This window comes from Girardinichthys multiradiatus, chromosome 10 (assembly GCF_021462225.1).
Source record: "Girardinichthys multiradiatus isolate DD_20200921_A chromosome 10, DD_fGirMul_XY1, whole genome shotgun sequence".
NCBI lineage: Eukaryota > Metazoa > Chordata > Actinopteri > Cyprinodontiformes > Goodeidae > Girardinichthys > Girardinichthys multiradiatus.
The window spans coordinates 26,842,060-26,856,791 of record NC_061803.1 but is presented as its reverse complement, the minus strand read 5'-3'; the positions used below and the strand labels follow the sequence as shown (position 1 = coordinate 26,856,791).

At 38.8% G+C, this 14,732-nt stretch overlaps 1 protein-coding gene across 10 annotated transcripts in view; it reads right to left on the bottom strand.

Annotated features, from left to right (window-relative positions):
• Positions 1-14,732, bottom strand: part of cacna1g (calcium channel, voltage-dependent, T type, alpha 1G subunit) — a 413,040-nt gene that overhangs the window by 243,708 nt on the left and 154,600 nt on the right. For all 10 annotated transcript variants that reach the window (XM_047377396.1, XM_047377397.1, XM_047377395.1 and 7 more), the window contains exon 3: positions 14,426-14,537. In XM_047377396.1, the coding sequence (XP_047233352.1) occupies positions 14,426-14,537 (112 nt within the window). The remainder of the gene's footprint in view (positions 1-14,425; positions 14,538-14,732) is intronic.

The following is a 14,732-nucleotide window of genomic DNA, read 5'->3' as shown; positions in this document are numbered from 1 at the left end:
TTTGGATATAAATTCTACAGAACAATAGTTGGCCTTTTATGTAGCACGAGATGAGTAAGGATGATACATTTACAGCATGGTGTTGTAGTTTAATGGACATATTGGTGATAGTTTTATCTTTTCGATGCACAAACCACACTGTGCCAGTGAAGAAAAAGCAGAAGCACTATCTCCATATCTTTTTCTACCCTCTGACTTTCTTATCTGCACTTCTATTCTGGTCTCCCTGCACTAATATCTGTATGGGATGCCTGCTGCACTGAATGTGAGCTACTGGCATTTTGCTAAAACCTCTTCCTCCTGCTGCTGCTGTCTACCACAGACTTCCATCTCTCTTATCTTCCTCTTATCTTTTTCTCCTACTGCCTCCTTCTTTCTTACAGGGGTTGGTGGGGTGTATCACTCCCCTATTACTGTGATTATGTCTCCTGCAGTGGCTGGAATGTGTGTTTAGCAGCTGTGTGAGAGCGGACAAATGTACAGTGTGAGTCTATGTGTGGTTTGCATCATCTTTAATGCTTACCTAACAGTTATTTGTGTCAATTCACTAACATTTACAGTGCCTTGCAAAAGACTTAATAGATCTTAAATTAATGAAGTGTCAGATTAAAATCCCAAACTTCAGTATATTTTACTGGGATTTTACATGAGCGCAAAATAGCACATACATACAATTTAAAAATGTGCAATAAAAATGTACAAAGTTTGGTGTGGGTTTGCATACAGTCCCCCTGGGTCATTTGTAAACCACCATTTACTGCAAATATAGCTGCATATGTTCTGAGCTATGTCTCTACCAGCTTTCACTTATCCAGAGACTTTTGGTGAATTGGTGGAGTCTATCTGAGAACAGACATTTTCAAGTCTTGCCACGGATTCTCAAATGTTTTGGATCTAGACTTGAACTGGTCGTTCTTAGCCATTTTGCTGAATCTCTGTTTCAAGTGTACAATTCTTGCAGCTACTAACAAGTTTCCTATAAGGTTTGCTCTGTATTTATTTCTGTTTTTCCCATTAACTCTAAACAGCTTTCCTGTTAGTGGGAAAGAAAAGCATCCTCACTGCATGATGCTGACCCCATTTTGTTTAATATATGGATGATGTACTCAAGGTGATGTGCAGTGCTAGTTTTCCTCCATGCATGTGTTGTATGTAAATATCAAATGGTTTTGGTCTCTTATCAACTTCTTCCCCATGTTTGTGTCCCTTACACAGCTTGTGGCAAACTGAAAACAAGACACCCAGTTCCTTTTTTTCCTCTCATCAATAAAGGTCAAATTTGTGAAGGGCATTGCTCATATGGGTCCTGTAAAAATATTCTCTCAACTGAACTGTGGATCTCTGCAACTCCTCCTGCTATTATAGGCCTTTTGGCTGCCTCTCTGATTAAATTTCTCCTTGACTGACCTGTCAGTTTAGGTGATGGGCCATATCTTGGTAATTTTGCAGATGTGGCATACTTTTTTCCATTTTTCAGATCATGGATTGAACAGTACCCTCTGAGACGTCCAAGGCTTAAGATGACATTATCCCTGGCCTGTCTGCTCTGCTCTGTTCTTTTCCTTTTTACTTTACATTTTTCAAAGTTATGCTCTACTTTGTGTTGGTCTATAACATAAAATTCAAATGAAATACATTGAGGTTTGTGGTTGTAAAGCAACAAATTATGAAACAGTTCAAGTAGTATGAATAAGCAACAATTTTGTTGCACAGAAAGACTGATCAGAAATTTCTGTCCCTCCATGTTACCACCTTCTCACCTCACAGAACTCCCTTTCATGTGTCTGCTTGTGTGAACACCCATGTTTCTCTTCACATTGCCTGAGAATGACGGTAAACACATGTGTGGACCAGGCATGCAGACATCAGCGGTGCTTTGTTGTGAGTTGCTGAAGTGAGTGCTGACATGACCCGCCCGTCTCATCACCTCCTGGGCGCAGCCTTTATGCTCTAAGTGCTCTTAATCACTAATGATGAGAGCACTTAAACACTCCCTAATGTCAGATTCTCAAGCGTCAAAGCAGCTATTAGATACAGTATGGCACCCGAGTGTGAAGTCCAGCAGCTCTGGTGGACTAAATGCAAGCATACTCATTGTTTATAGAAAAAAAAACAAAAAAAAAAAAAACAACATGTGCTTTCACGTTTAAACAAAGACTGTTGTTGGAGAATGATCACAAAAGGATTTACTTTGTTAAGGCAGCCAACCAACATTTATGTTCTACGAGGCACAGACAAACCATTTAACCTCCGCTGATTTGATTGTGTGTTTAATGCACCAAAATAATCATCTGGTGACCAGAATTGGTTTATTTTCAGCTTGACCAGCTCTGATTATTGACTGTCCAGTGGAATCAGATTTTTTATTTTATTTGTTAACTCACCAGGCTAAGTGTTAACAGGTCATAACACCCTTAAATGTGGAAGTTGTCATTGCGCAATAAGTACTCAACGCAATTAGAGGAAACACAAAACTTGTTGGAAGCTCTTTGAAAAATAAACTTTTTCTATTGAGAAATATTCACTGTTCATTAACACTAATGTTAAAAAAAGAGGGCTGCATGTTGGCGCAGTTGGTAGCACTGTTGCCTTGGAGCAAGAAGGTCCTGGGTTCAATTCCTGGCCAGGGGTCTTTCTGTATGGAGTTTGCATGTTCTCCCCATGCATGTGTGGGTTCTCACCGGGTACTCTGGCTTCCTCCCACAGTCCAAAGACATGCCTGTTAGGTTAATTGGTCTCTCTAAATTGCCTTTAGGTGTGTGAATGAGTGTGTGCATGGTTGTTTGTGTATTGTCCTGTGATGGACTGGCAACCTGTCCAGGGTGTACCCCGCCTCTCGCCCATAGACTGCTGGAGATAGGCACCAGCTTCCCCGCGACCCACTATGGAATAAGCGGTAGGAAACGACTGACTGACTAATTAAAAAAAAGAGTGAGATTTCAGCAGATGATAGATAGGTTGAATTTATCACACCAAAGATTCTCCGTTTTATCTTTTTGAGTTTCCATCTTTCAAGGAATAAGCTGGATTTGAAAATGTTCGCTTTTCTGTGCACCAGTGGATCTCATCTCAACACCTTGATACCCCTTATTCACACTGGCTCCGTCATCCATGCGTGTTGCACTCTGTCACAACCAGAAGCCATTCTAGTCAATGTGGTAATTCACACTGCCTATGGCACTGTGGCATGACTGAGCCCTTCTTCATCACCCATCAGAGAAATGGATTGAGTCTATTTCTAATAGAAGATGGAGCACAAATGCATATGTTTCTAAAGACCAGATTGAGACATGAAGCCAAACACAGGAAAAGTAAAGTGCATCCGGTACATTTCAAAATAAGAGGCACTCAAACACATCACAATGGATCAATTAGAACCGGTGCCATGAGGTCACAACTAAGTCCGTCAAAGGTTCTCGGGAGTTATGTGGCACTATGGATGACGAGAAGTTTATTCTGAAAGCGGAAAACCAGAAGATGTTGTATGACAACACACATCCTATAGAAGCATAACAGCATTAGGAAAATGAGACAGTGGGAGTCATTGGATTGGTTAGTGAGTTTATCCTGCTTTTTATCACATAAAATAGTAAGTACAGCCTATTCAGCAGGGTACAAGTACAGATACACTTAGTAGTTGTCATGGTGAAAATTCTGTTTTAGGACCTTGCCTGCAACATAATAAAGTTAATAATGCTAACCATGCTACTCGCTAATATAAAATGCTGAAAACAGTTATCTCCTTAATCATGTTGTCCTTGTTTCAAAATAACATTCCAAACCTGCTCTACAGTGACTCTATTTTTACCACTGCTGTTTACACACAGCAGTGAGAAAATATATTTGCCTCCTTATAGAATTCTTGTTTTTGTATCTTTGTTTCACTAAAAAATTTTATATTAGAAAGAGCAAATCTTAATGAATTCAAAAAGCTTTTTAATGATGATTTTAGTTTCTCAAATCTGTCTGACAACATGAAGTAGGCAGGAAATTCTGACAGTCATGTTCAGTATTATCCTAAAAATGACATGTTGAGTGCTGTGTGTGTTTTGGCAAGGGTGTGGGTGGAAAGTTGGAACAAATATTCAGCATTTACAATGCATAAATATGTTTCCAAATACAAGCTGCCTGTCTGAATTAAATTTGTATTCAGAGGTTTCACAAAAGCTAGTCTCCATGGTGGTTGACTATACCACCATAATATTAATAGATTTAAACAAAACCAGTATATCATTTTTGGGAACAATAGCATCAAGTCAGCACAAGTCATTTAGTTTTATAAACCAGCGTGGACGATTGTTCAACACAATTTGTGAAAGGGTTTGAACAACATTCCAGTTTGTAATGTTTTATATCCCAGGTGTCAGCTAAGTAGTTTATTTCTTTATTCTTGGATTGGCTTAAGAACACTTTGGATTCTAGCTTCTCTGGATGTTCAACAACAGCACCTTTAATGGCTAAAGCTTGTGGACAAACTTTGGATTTATGCTTCACTGGTAGCTCCACATCACTTGCTCTCCTGGAGAGAATGTCTCAAAAGAAAGAAAAACAGCAAACTTTAAAGAGATTTTACTACCTTAGTTTGTTTTAGACTTAGATGTGTGAATAACAATGTGGGCAAAATTGCACTAACACCTCAACAAAAATACTTTAGATTAACCATTTGTTTTTGAAATAATCAATTATGATTTCAACCCTATATATCGAGTCTCAATCCAGTCCAAATTAAATCAGATCTTCTTGACATTCTTTTGAAAATCAGCCCTCCTGAGTAAATAAATTGTAGAAGTAGGTTTTCCTGCATTTAGTCATTTGGAGAAGGATATTTCTCTACCATCTTTTCACTGCAGAGACATGATTTGGTTTGACTGGTTTGACTGTAGCGCTTACTGTGTATTTAGGGTCCTTTGAGGCCTCTAACAGTTATTCTTTAGGATTGCCTTCATTTAGATCTATCTATCCTCCCATTAACTCCGACTAGCTTCCATGTCATTACTGAAAAAAGGCTTTGCCACAGCATTATGTTGCTGCCACAATGTTTCAAGGTGGGTAATAGTCTGTCCTGGGCAGAGATGTCAATGTAATTTTGTCCAAGTAAGCCTCCATTTTGAGTAAAAAAATATTTTCTCCTCTAGTGCAAGTCAGCTAGTTTTGCTGATAACTGAATTAATGTAACAATTATCTTATGACATTTGCTGTAAATAAAACTGAATGTTAATAAAGTGTAACATTTACTCAAATAGAACATTTAAATATGAATTAATGTTGAAAGAAAAATAAACCCTGTGTTTAAGCTGTGCTCCTTCAATAAAAACATTAAGCCCCAAATGGGGATACAGCACTTGAAGCGCTTCTTGCTTTCTTCTCTGATTACATGAGATATGTTTATTACAGACTCTTGTCTCAGACCACGAGTCTAACTCAAGTCGGAACTCTTTACAACATACAGTACAGACCAAAAGTTTGGACACACCTCATTCAAAGAGTTGTCTTTATTTTCATGACTATGAATATTGTAGCTTTACAATGAAGGCATCAAAACTATGAATTAACACATGTGGAATTATATACTGAACAAAAAAATGTGAAACAACTGAAAATATGTCTTATATTCTAGGTTCTTCAAAGTCGCCACTTTTTGCTTTGATTACTGCTCCGCACACTCTTGGCATTCTGTTGATGAGCTTCAAGAGGTAGTCACCTGAAATGGTTTTCACTTCACAGGTGTGCCCTGTCAGGATTAATAAGTGGGATTTCAAACCTTATAAATGGGGTTGGGACCATCAGTTGTGTTGTGCAGAAGTTGGATACAGTACACAGCTGATAGTCCTACTGAATAGACTGTTAGAATTTGTATTATGGCAAGAAAAAAGCAGCTAAGCAAAGAAAAACGAGTGGCCATCATTACTTTAAGAAATGAAGGTCAGTCAGTCCAAACAATTGGGAAAACTTTGAAAGTGTCCCCAAGTGCAGTCGCAAAAACCATCAAGCACTACAAAGAAACTGGCTCACATGAGGACTGCCCCAGAAAAGGAAGACCAAGAGTCACCTCTGCTGCGGACGATAAGTTCATCCGAGTCACCAGCCTCAGAAAGGTTAACAGCAGCTCAGATTAGAGAACAGGTCAATGCCGCACAGAGTTCTAGCAGCAGACACATCTCTAGAACAACTGTTAAGAGGAGACTGTGTGAATCAGGCCTTCATGGTAAAATAGCTGCTAGGAAACTACTGCTGAGGACAGGCAACAAGCAGAAGAGACTTGTTTGGGCTAAAGAATACAAGGAATGGACATTAGACCAGTGGAAATCTGTGCTTTGGTCTGATGAGTCCAAGTTTGAGATCTTTGGTTCCAACCACCATGTCTTTGTGTGGCACAGAAGAGGTGAATGGATGGACTCTACATGCCTGGCTCCCACCGTGAGGCATGGAGGAGGCGGTGTGATGGTGTGGGGGTGCTTTGCTGGTGACACTGTTGGGGATTTATTCAAAATTTAAGGCATACTGAACCAGCATGGCTACCACAGCATCTTGCAGCAGCATGCTATTCCATCCGGTTTGCGTTTAGTTGGATAATCATTTATTTTTCAACAGGACAATGACCCCAAACACACCTCCAGGCTGTGTAAGGGCTATTTGACCAAGAAGGAGCGTGATGGGTTGCTGCGCCAGATGAACTGGCCTCCGCAGTCACCGGACCTGAACCCAATCGAGATGGTTTGGGGTGAGCTGGACCGCAGAGTGAAGGCAAAAGGGCCAACAAGTGCTAAACATCTCTAGGAACTCCTTCAAGACGGTTGGAAAACAATTTCAGGTGACTACCTCTTGAAGCTCATCAACAGAATGTCAAGAGTATGCGTAGCAGTAATCAAAGCAAAACGTGGCGACTTTGAAGAACCTAGAATATAAGACATATTTTCAGTTGTTTCACACTTTTTTGTTCAGTATATAATTCCACATGTGTTAATTCATAGTTTTGATGCCTTCAGTGTGAAGCTACAATATTCATAGTCAAGAAAGAAAGAAAGAAAGAAAGAAAGAAAGAAAACAGTACAAGTTTCTCACATTTTGAAAAAAATGTCTCTATCAGCCAAATCCACTTTTTCCGTCAGAGCTCGAGAGCTCTCTTTTGTGCTGTCTTCTGTATCAAACACATTATCCAAGGTCTGTTTGCCAAAAGGGATAAAATGTTAGGAGGGGATTAGAGCACTGAAAAACATAGCAGTAATGCTACATTTATTTGCTCTTTGGCATTGGCAATGCTTGTAAAGATTGGAGAGTCTGTTAAGAAATGGGTTGTTTACATTGAATATTCAACTCCTGGCTCTGGCTATATCCACAAAGAATTTGTTACCATCTACTGCTGTATAGTGTTCAACATCACTACTGAGATCAGTCACTGGTTTTGATAGAATTTAAATTTCTAGATGGCAACTAATAAACCAGTAGGTGTAGCAGAGGTAATAAAAAAACACCAGATCCAACAATCATTATATACATCATTATTGATGTGTCACCAAATTATTTTTTGAAAGGGTTCAAAATAATTGCAGTGTAGATCAACAACATCAGTAACTGCAAATAAACAGGAGGCTAAAAGCAGAAAATGTTGTACATGCTGATTACAGTACATTCCTCTGCAAAATGAAATATAATTGGTCGTTCCAGACAGTGTTCAGAAGAACAAGGCAGACTGATTAAAATGTTGATTAGAGAAAAAATAAATAAATAAATATGACAAGAAAATGATCGCCGAAAATATTTTTCAAATGCATTCAAATGAAATCCAAAGCCAGAAAGACTTTGAAGGAAAAGAAAAACTACTATTTGGATGGATTTAATGACAAAATTACAATGACTCAGCCAATGATCAACTTCAGGGTGATCAGATCTACCTGCAAAGTCTCATTTCTGAAATAAATGTCAGGCTAAAAGGGTTGCAAAGGACAAATTGATTATAGGACTATGGGCTAATGTAGGAACGGGCTGATTTAAGCAAGATTGTTCTTTATTGATTTAGAGGATTCAGATTGTTTATTGAACAACTCCCGAACACTGAATCCAAGCTACATGACAGTGAGAAGCTTGTTAGCTCAGGCATCCTGTTATGGGAAGGTTTTATACCATAGTATCAGGCATATATATCACATACTAGGTATTTTAAGTCAGTTCTGACATACATGGTTGTTTGTCTTGTTTTGCTTTATGATGGAGAAGAAACTCTTCCAGGGTATATTAATGCACTATAATTTCAACACAACCGGCACTACTCGACACCTGGCTGTTTTCATCCATACTGGTAGTGGCAGCATCATGGTGTGGGAATCTTTCCCTAAATGGGTACCCTAAAGAAAAAGAATCACAAAGTAATGTTCATCCAGGAAGCAAAAAACATGAGAATGGTGAAAATATTCTCTGAGCCTCATCAGATGGCTCAGCTTAATCACAAACTGACATCTACCATTACATATGGGAAGGCCAATGAGGGCAGTTAATAGACTCCTATCTAGTCTGATTAGAGCTTAAGAGGATATGCATGAGGAACTGCCTAAATCAATGGGTGCAAAGCCTGTGGAGTCACCCAAGAGAAACATGGTGGTACATTCCCCAATGGCTGAAATCCTGGAAATCATGAGGGAAGTCCATTTGAGGTCCTAAAGGTTTGAATATTTCAAATTTATCAAAAAATAATATTTTCGTAGAAAATATTTTCACTTTATATTTGAACATGATGTTTTAAGTAATATTTCAGATGAAGTGTTTTTTTACTGTACTTTATTTTATAGAAAAGTGTAAATAGAGACTTAGTCTGCAAATTATGTGGTAGCTAAAGGCTCATGCTAAAGAAAATGGTTACTCTGTAACATTGTCTATGTGGCTGTTCCTGACCAAATACATCTAAAAGAAATGAAATAAAGTCAAACCAAGATTTAAGAAATAATGCAAGTTCTGATAAGGGCAATCAGGGAGTCAGGTGACAGAAAAAGGAAAAGAGATTTTCACATAGATAAATAGAAAAATCAGTGTAATCGCCAGCTCTTTAAGCGGGATTAGAAACAGATCACAACATAAAGCGGGTAGGTCATATGCCTTTGCCATCTCTAAATATGTCAGCGAGATTGAAATGGAGGAAGCGATGAATTAATAACAATGCGTTTAACCTTTGGACTGAGAGTTCATCTAAGCTCTACAGAGGAGAACTGCTGACTTAAATCACACCTGGAGCAGGAGGGTTAGAAAGCAGGGAAGGGTCCAGACTGCCGTGGCAACACTAGAATCCAAACCTCTAGGCCTCGGCTCTTTTTCTTTTATATCAACACTTCCTGTTCTACACATTCACCTTTTACATTCTGTTTTCCTCCACGTTATCATCCACTTCCTTTTTAATTTCTGCTGTCTTTTTGTTTTACCATTTTTGCTGTTCTTTTTCTCATTGTTCGTCCTTTCTTCATACACTGATGAGGTATAAAATTATGACCAAATAGCATGTTGATGCATCAAAACAGCACTGACCATCAAGGCATTGTTTCCTCTAGACTCCTAAATGTGTGCTGATGTGTCTGGTACCAAAATGTTAACAGCAGATTCTCTAAGTACTGTAAAATGGGACATGAGAACTTTGTAGATCTGACCTGTTAGTCCAGAACATTCACAGAAGCTTAAATGTGGAGGTTAAGTAAATAAGTAGAACTTGTTGAGGTGCTCCTTAAACAGAAAACAATTTTTGCTTAGTAGTAAGGTGTAGCAGGGTGTTTCCATCAGAAGGGGTAGAAGTGGTATGTGTCACAGTAACATCCAGGTCCAGTTCTGATGCTCATATTTCCTGTCTGTGTGATAGACATGGGTCAACATGAGCACCCTGACTAGTTTCCAACTATGCAGCCTCAGACACAGTTAACCAGTTTCTCTCAAGCCATCTCTCTCCTTACTTTCCCCTTCTTAACTTCCCCCTCTTTGTTTTCTCAAAATCTCACTCCATATTAGGTAAAAGAGAAGAAAGTGGATGCATCCATCTTTTAGAAGCTTGAAATAAATGTTAATCTTAAATGCGTCAAGACTATAAATGTTTGAACCACTAACCTCACTCTAATCCCAAAAAAAAGTGCACAGAGGGAGGTCTATTCTCTCATAAATGACAGAGGTTTCTCTTTTTAGGACAAAGCTGCTCATTCCTCAGAGTCAACAGACAAGAAAATAGGATGACTTAGTTCAATCTATTTGGAGCCACTTAGCAAGCACCTCATCCCCTCACCGCACAAGATGAACAGAGTATGATAACACTGATATATTCCCTCTGCGCCTCGTCGCTCAGATTCCTCATTTGGCGCAGAAATTGTTTTATTCCTCTGTATTTTACAATACAAGCATCATTGTATCTCCATTAGCTTTGGTTGGGTTAAAGCAGGTCAACAAATTAATGGCAACCCCCTGCTGCCCCCCACCGCATGCAGCGTTGTTTGTTTATGATCTTAGGTAATGAAAAAGGAGAGGACTACAAAGGACAGGAATGCTGGAAAAAATTGTTCCGGCAGTTCTCTCTCCGAAGCCACTTTCTCCAGTCTCTCTGTGTGCTCCGTCAACTGTTTTACCTTTGTTTAAATAATGCTCACACAGGCCTGTGATGTGCAATGCAAACAGGGAGTTTTGACATTCGGATGTCAGATGTCGTTCCGCATTACAAGATTTTAGGTGTGTGAATGATGTGCTGTGTGTATCTACTTGCTTCATCCCAGTGGAAGCCTTTCAGTTGGTTGTACCTGTCTCATTGAATAATGATCAAAGAAGACAAACAAATGCTGCAGAATAATCATGTGATGTCATTTCTTTCAAAAGCATATGAATGAAATCTGATGTAAACACATCACCAGTTCATTGGTATTTATGTTTAGCTCTAAATTGATGACTGCCAAAAGGTCCACCTATGGTGGACAACCCCAAACTTCAGTGTATTTTAGTAAGATTTTAAGTGATAAATGAACTAATTTAGTGAAATTTTGTGCAAGTTTGTAAAGTAGCAGAAAAATTATGTTTCAAAATTTATGACATGCATTTGCATTCAGCTCCTTTGAGTCAGTATTTTGCAGAACTAACTTTTGCTGCATGAATTGTTCCCAAATGTTCTATAGCTTATGCTTCGTCAGATTGGCCAGAGAGTGTCACAGATTGTGGTTTTGACTGAGGTCCTATGACTAAGACACCCTAACAGACTAATATCCCTTTGTCATTATCTGCCTTTATTATAAATCTGCATTTTTAGGATCTATCATCCTTCTTGATGTATTTAATCTATATGATTTAACCAGCTTCCTTGTTGCTTTTGGAAGAAAAACAAGCCTTCTGCAAGTATTCTGCCACCACATGAATATGCTTTAATGTAAGTGTACGAAAGACCTAAAAGCCAAGCAAGAAAATTAATTATAGACTCATTTTCTACGTTTGACCAAGTTATCTTCTTTTATGACTTTAAAAGTTAAAGAGAAGTTCTAGATTAAAATATATAAATAAATGAAATAAAATATAATAAATTTTTTTGTGTGTGTGTTCTGCCCTGAATGGCATGTGAGAAATACATTTTAAGAGGCTTTTGTTTTAGTGTTTGTTTTTGTAAGACTTTGCTCTGCCACTGCAGGTACTGGAGTAAAACCACCAGCCTTCACTAACAGCTGTACAGTCAAAGTGCTGGCTTCCAGGAACCAACCCATGTTTGGGTAGGTCTACTGTTGCCCTAGACAATCTTCCATGTGCTAATCATGTGTTTTATAACCTCTCCATAACACTATGCTGTTGATGGTGTTGCTTATTCACTAAAGCTCTTTAAAAAATCTCCTTCCAGAATAGCTGGAATTACACTGAGAATAAATCACACAAAGTTGGATTCTACTTCTAATTAGGCGACTTTAGAAAGCATCACTGGATTTTATTTGGCATCAGAGCAAATAAGACAGAATATAAATTCACACCACACTTTCAAGATTTTTATCTGCAAAACCTTTTGAAAACCACACATTTACTTAATTTTGGTCATTCATATAAAACCCCAAGAAAGAAAAAAATTGAGTTTGTGGTTGTATTGTTTCAAAATGTGAAAAAGGTTAAGGAGTATTAATATATAAATATTTTTTATTATCATGTCATTTTTACCAGTCACAGAATTGCCACTCAAGCAGGGTAAATAGTGCACAGTGTTAGATCATAAATAGTAACAACTCCAGAAGAACTTAATCAAGCCAGACCAAATGAGACACATCACCTGAATAACCTCAATTTGTCTGAAGAGGCTCGCATTACAGAGTGGTGGTGAGAGGTCCGGAAGATGAAGGCATTTTCCTGGTAGCAAGGGGTTTCACAAAACGCTGTAATTGAGTAGCATTATGGGAAATGTCAGGTCAAGCTTGAAAAGACATAATTTGTGCCACCATGTAGGAAATCAAGAGTGCCTTCACCACTGCTCTGAACAGGTTGCTGGGAGATTGCTTTGAGGTGGGGAAGCTCATGTCGCTTACAGTTAAAGCCAACGCTTTGGGCGATGACACAAATGTGTATTCTTTTTGGCTTTTATTTTTTATAAAGAAAAATTTATGGCAGACCAAACATAAAGAAACAAAAACAAAACACACATTCTAGAAGCTTGTATTAGCAAATGCATCATACTTATGTAAAGACCTATATTTTACAGTATTGAGCCTTCGTCTTCATGACTTTGGTAATTCACTCTTACAACTTTAAAACCAGTCTGATAAGCACCTGAAGGTATGTACAGTTCTCCACCTGCTTTTTGAGAACTAATCACAGCTTCACTTGGTCAGTTCTGGGATTAAAACCTCAGGAGGTACCTGGTCACAGATCCAAAATTTAAGTTTTCATGAGCCACTGGCTCTGTGGCCAAAGTTTCAATGGAAGTCACTAACACGTGCACTACGAAACACCCAGGACACCATTTAGCAACCATGAGAGAGAGAGACATCACTGATCAAGGAACCATGGAGACTGTAGATGCAGGCTTGGGGAGAGAGACATTACTGATCAAGGAACTATGGAGAATGTGGATGCAGGCTGGAGGATAACCAAGGAACCATTTAGACTGTCTAAGCCATCATGGGGGGTGATATTCCTGAACAAGGAATTACAAAGATTTCCAGGGAAATCCCCCTGCTGCTTGGGCATCAGGACATTTGAAAGATAATGCTCCTATTCTCAGCACTGTTAGATCTAACAGATGGGACTATGTTATCAAAACCCCTTAACAAGAGAAATATCTGAAAAACTTACTTCATCAAGCTGAAAATGCCTAGATCATCATGAAATTAGGTCTTAAAGCTCCCTCTTGGAGGACGCTTTGGTCCCATTCCTTATCAATGGCAGTATTATTGACTGGAACTGTGAGAAAATCCACTCTTTTGGATAAGAAGCAACCCAAGTATCAGAAGGATTCACTAATATTAACTCTACTTTTTACATACAAAGAAATAGGTTTTCCAGATATTCCAAACAATCAGAAGCAGGATTCATGACAAAAAACAAGTTTGCCCTAGTCTTATGCTGCCCATCCTTGTACTTCCTGCAGAATTTTAGTTGTCCTTGATGTGTTTCTTTAACAGAGGTGGCTTCTTTTCTGTTTTTGTTTTTTTGTCTTTCTGTCTCAAGGCCATTGTCCAAAACCTTCCACCAATGCTGAGCTGTTTTGCACTGGTGACAAAAATTTTATAGTTCCCAACTCTGTTTCCTAGAGTCCACTTTCCTGAGATAGGATCTGCTTCAGCAAACCTAAATCAAATGATTACATTTACCATATCCATCTAACCCATTTCCTAACCATGCCAACAAGTTCTGCAGAAGCCTGTTAATGACCCATTCATTTTCAGTGAATATCTAAATCAAGCAGGACAGTGGTCCCTGAGTACCAGGTTGAGGGACCACTGCTGTAGATGGCCCTGACCATGTTGGACTATTTTTATTGCTTGGAAGATTCAAGTGATGGTGGTCATCTTCTTTTTTCCTGGATTGTGCTCACAAAAGAGATTTCAAGCATGTTTTAAAGAAATCATCCTCGAATTAGATAGCTAGAGTTGGACTAAGCATTTTGAGCAAGGACACTTTAAAAAAACACTTTAAAAATAAGTCTTTGTTATAAAGGGTGTCACTCTTCAAGGGCTGGCATTCTTTACATTTTTAGATGTGTCACAACACAAAAATCTAGTGGATGATTTACCTCCTTAGCATGTCATCAAGATCCAGAGGCCTGGTAATTCATTTGATCAAAGTATGTTGAGCCAGAGAAACATTCAAAACATGCAGGACTGCTGTCTTTGTGGACTGATTTTGGATATTTTGGAGTTATTTAAGCTAATTAGGTTATTCACACTAAGAATGTATGAATCTGATCACTGTGTGCACAAATTTAAAAAATATGCATAAAATATGGACTTACCTGTAAAATTTTGCACCGCTCAGAGTCACAGTCGATGTCTTCACAGGGATGAAACATGCCCAGAGTCACACAGTTCAGCAGGATCACCAACATGGACGCTCGCTCAAACCATGTGGAGGGGAGGAGTTAAGGAAGGCAATACAACAAAATGAAAACAGCAACAAGCATTGACCACAAGCAGCACACAAAAACAGCGGCATCCGCCGTGGCAGGTTTTTATGGCCGGTCTAGCACCCTCGCAGAATCCACTGGCACCCTCCAGCATTCTGTCTTCTGGCAGGCAGCGGCATGCTTCTGCTGGCCACAG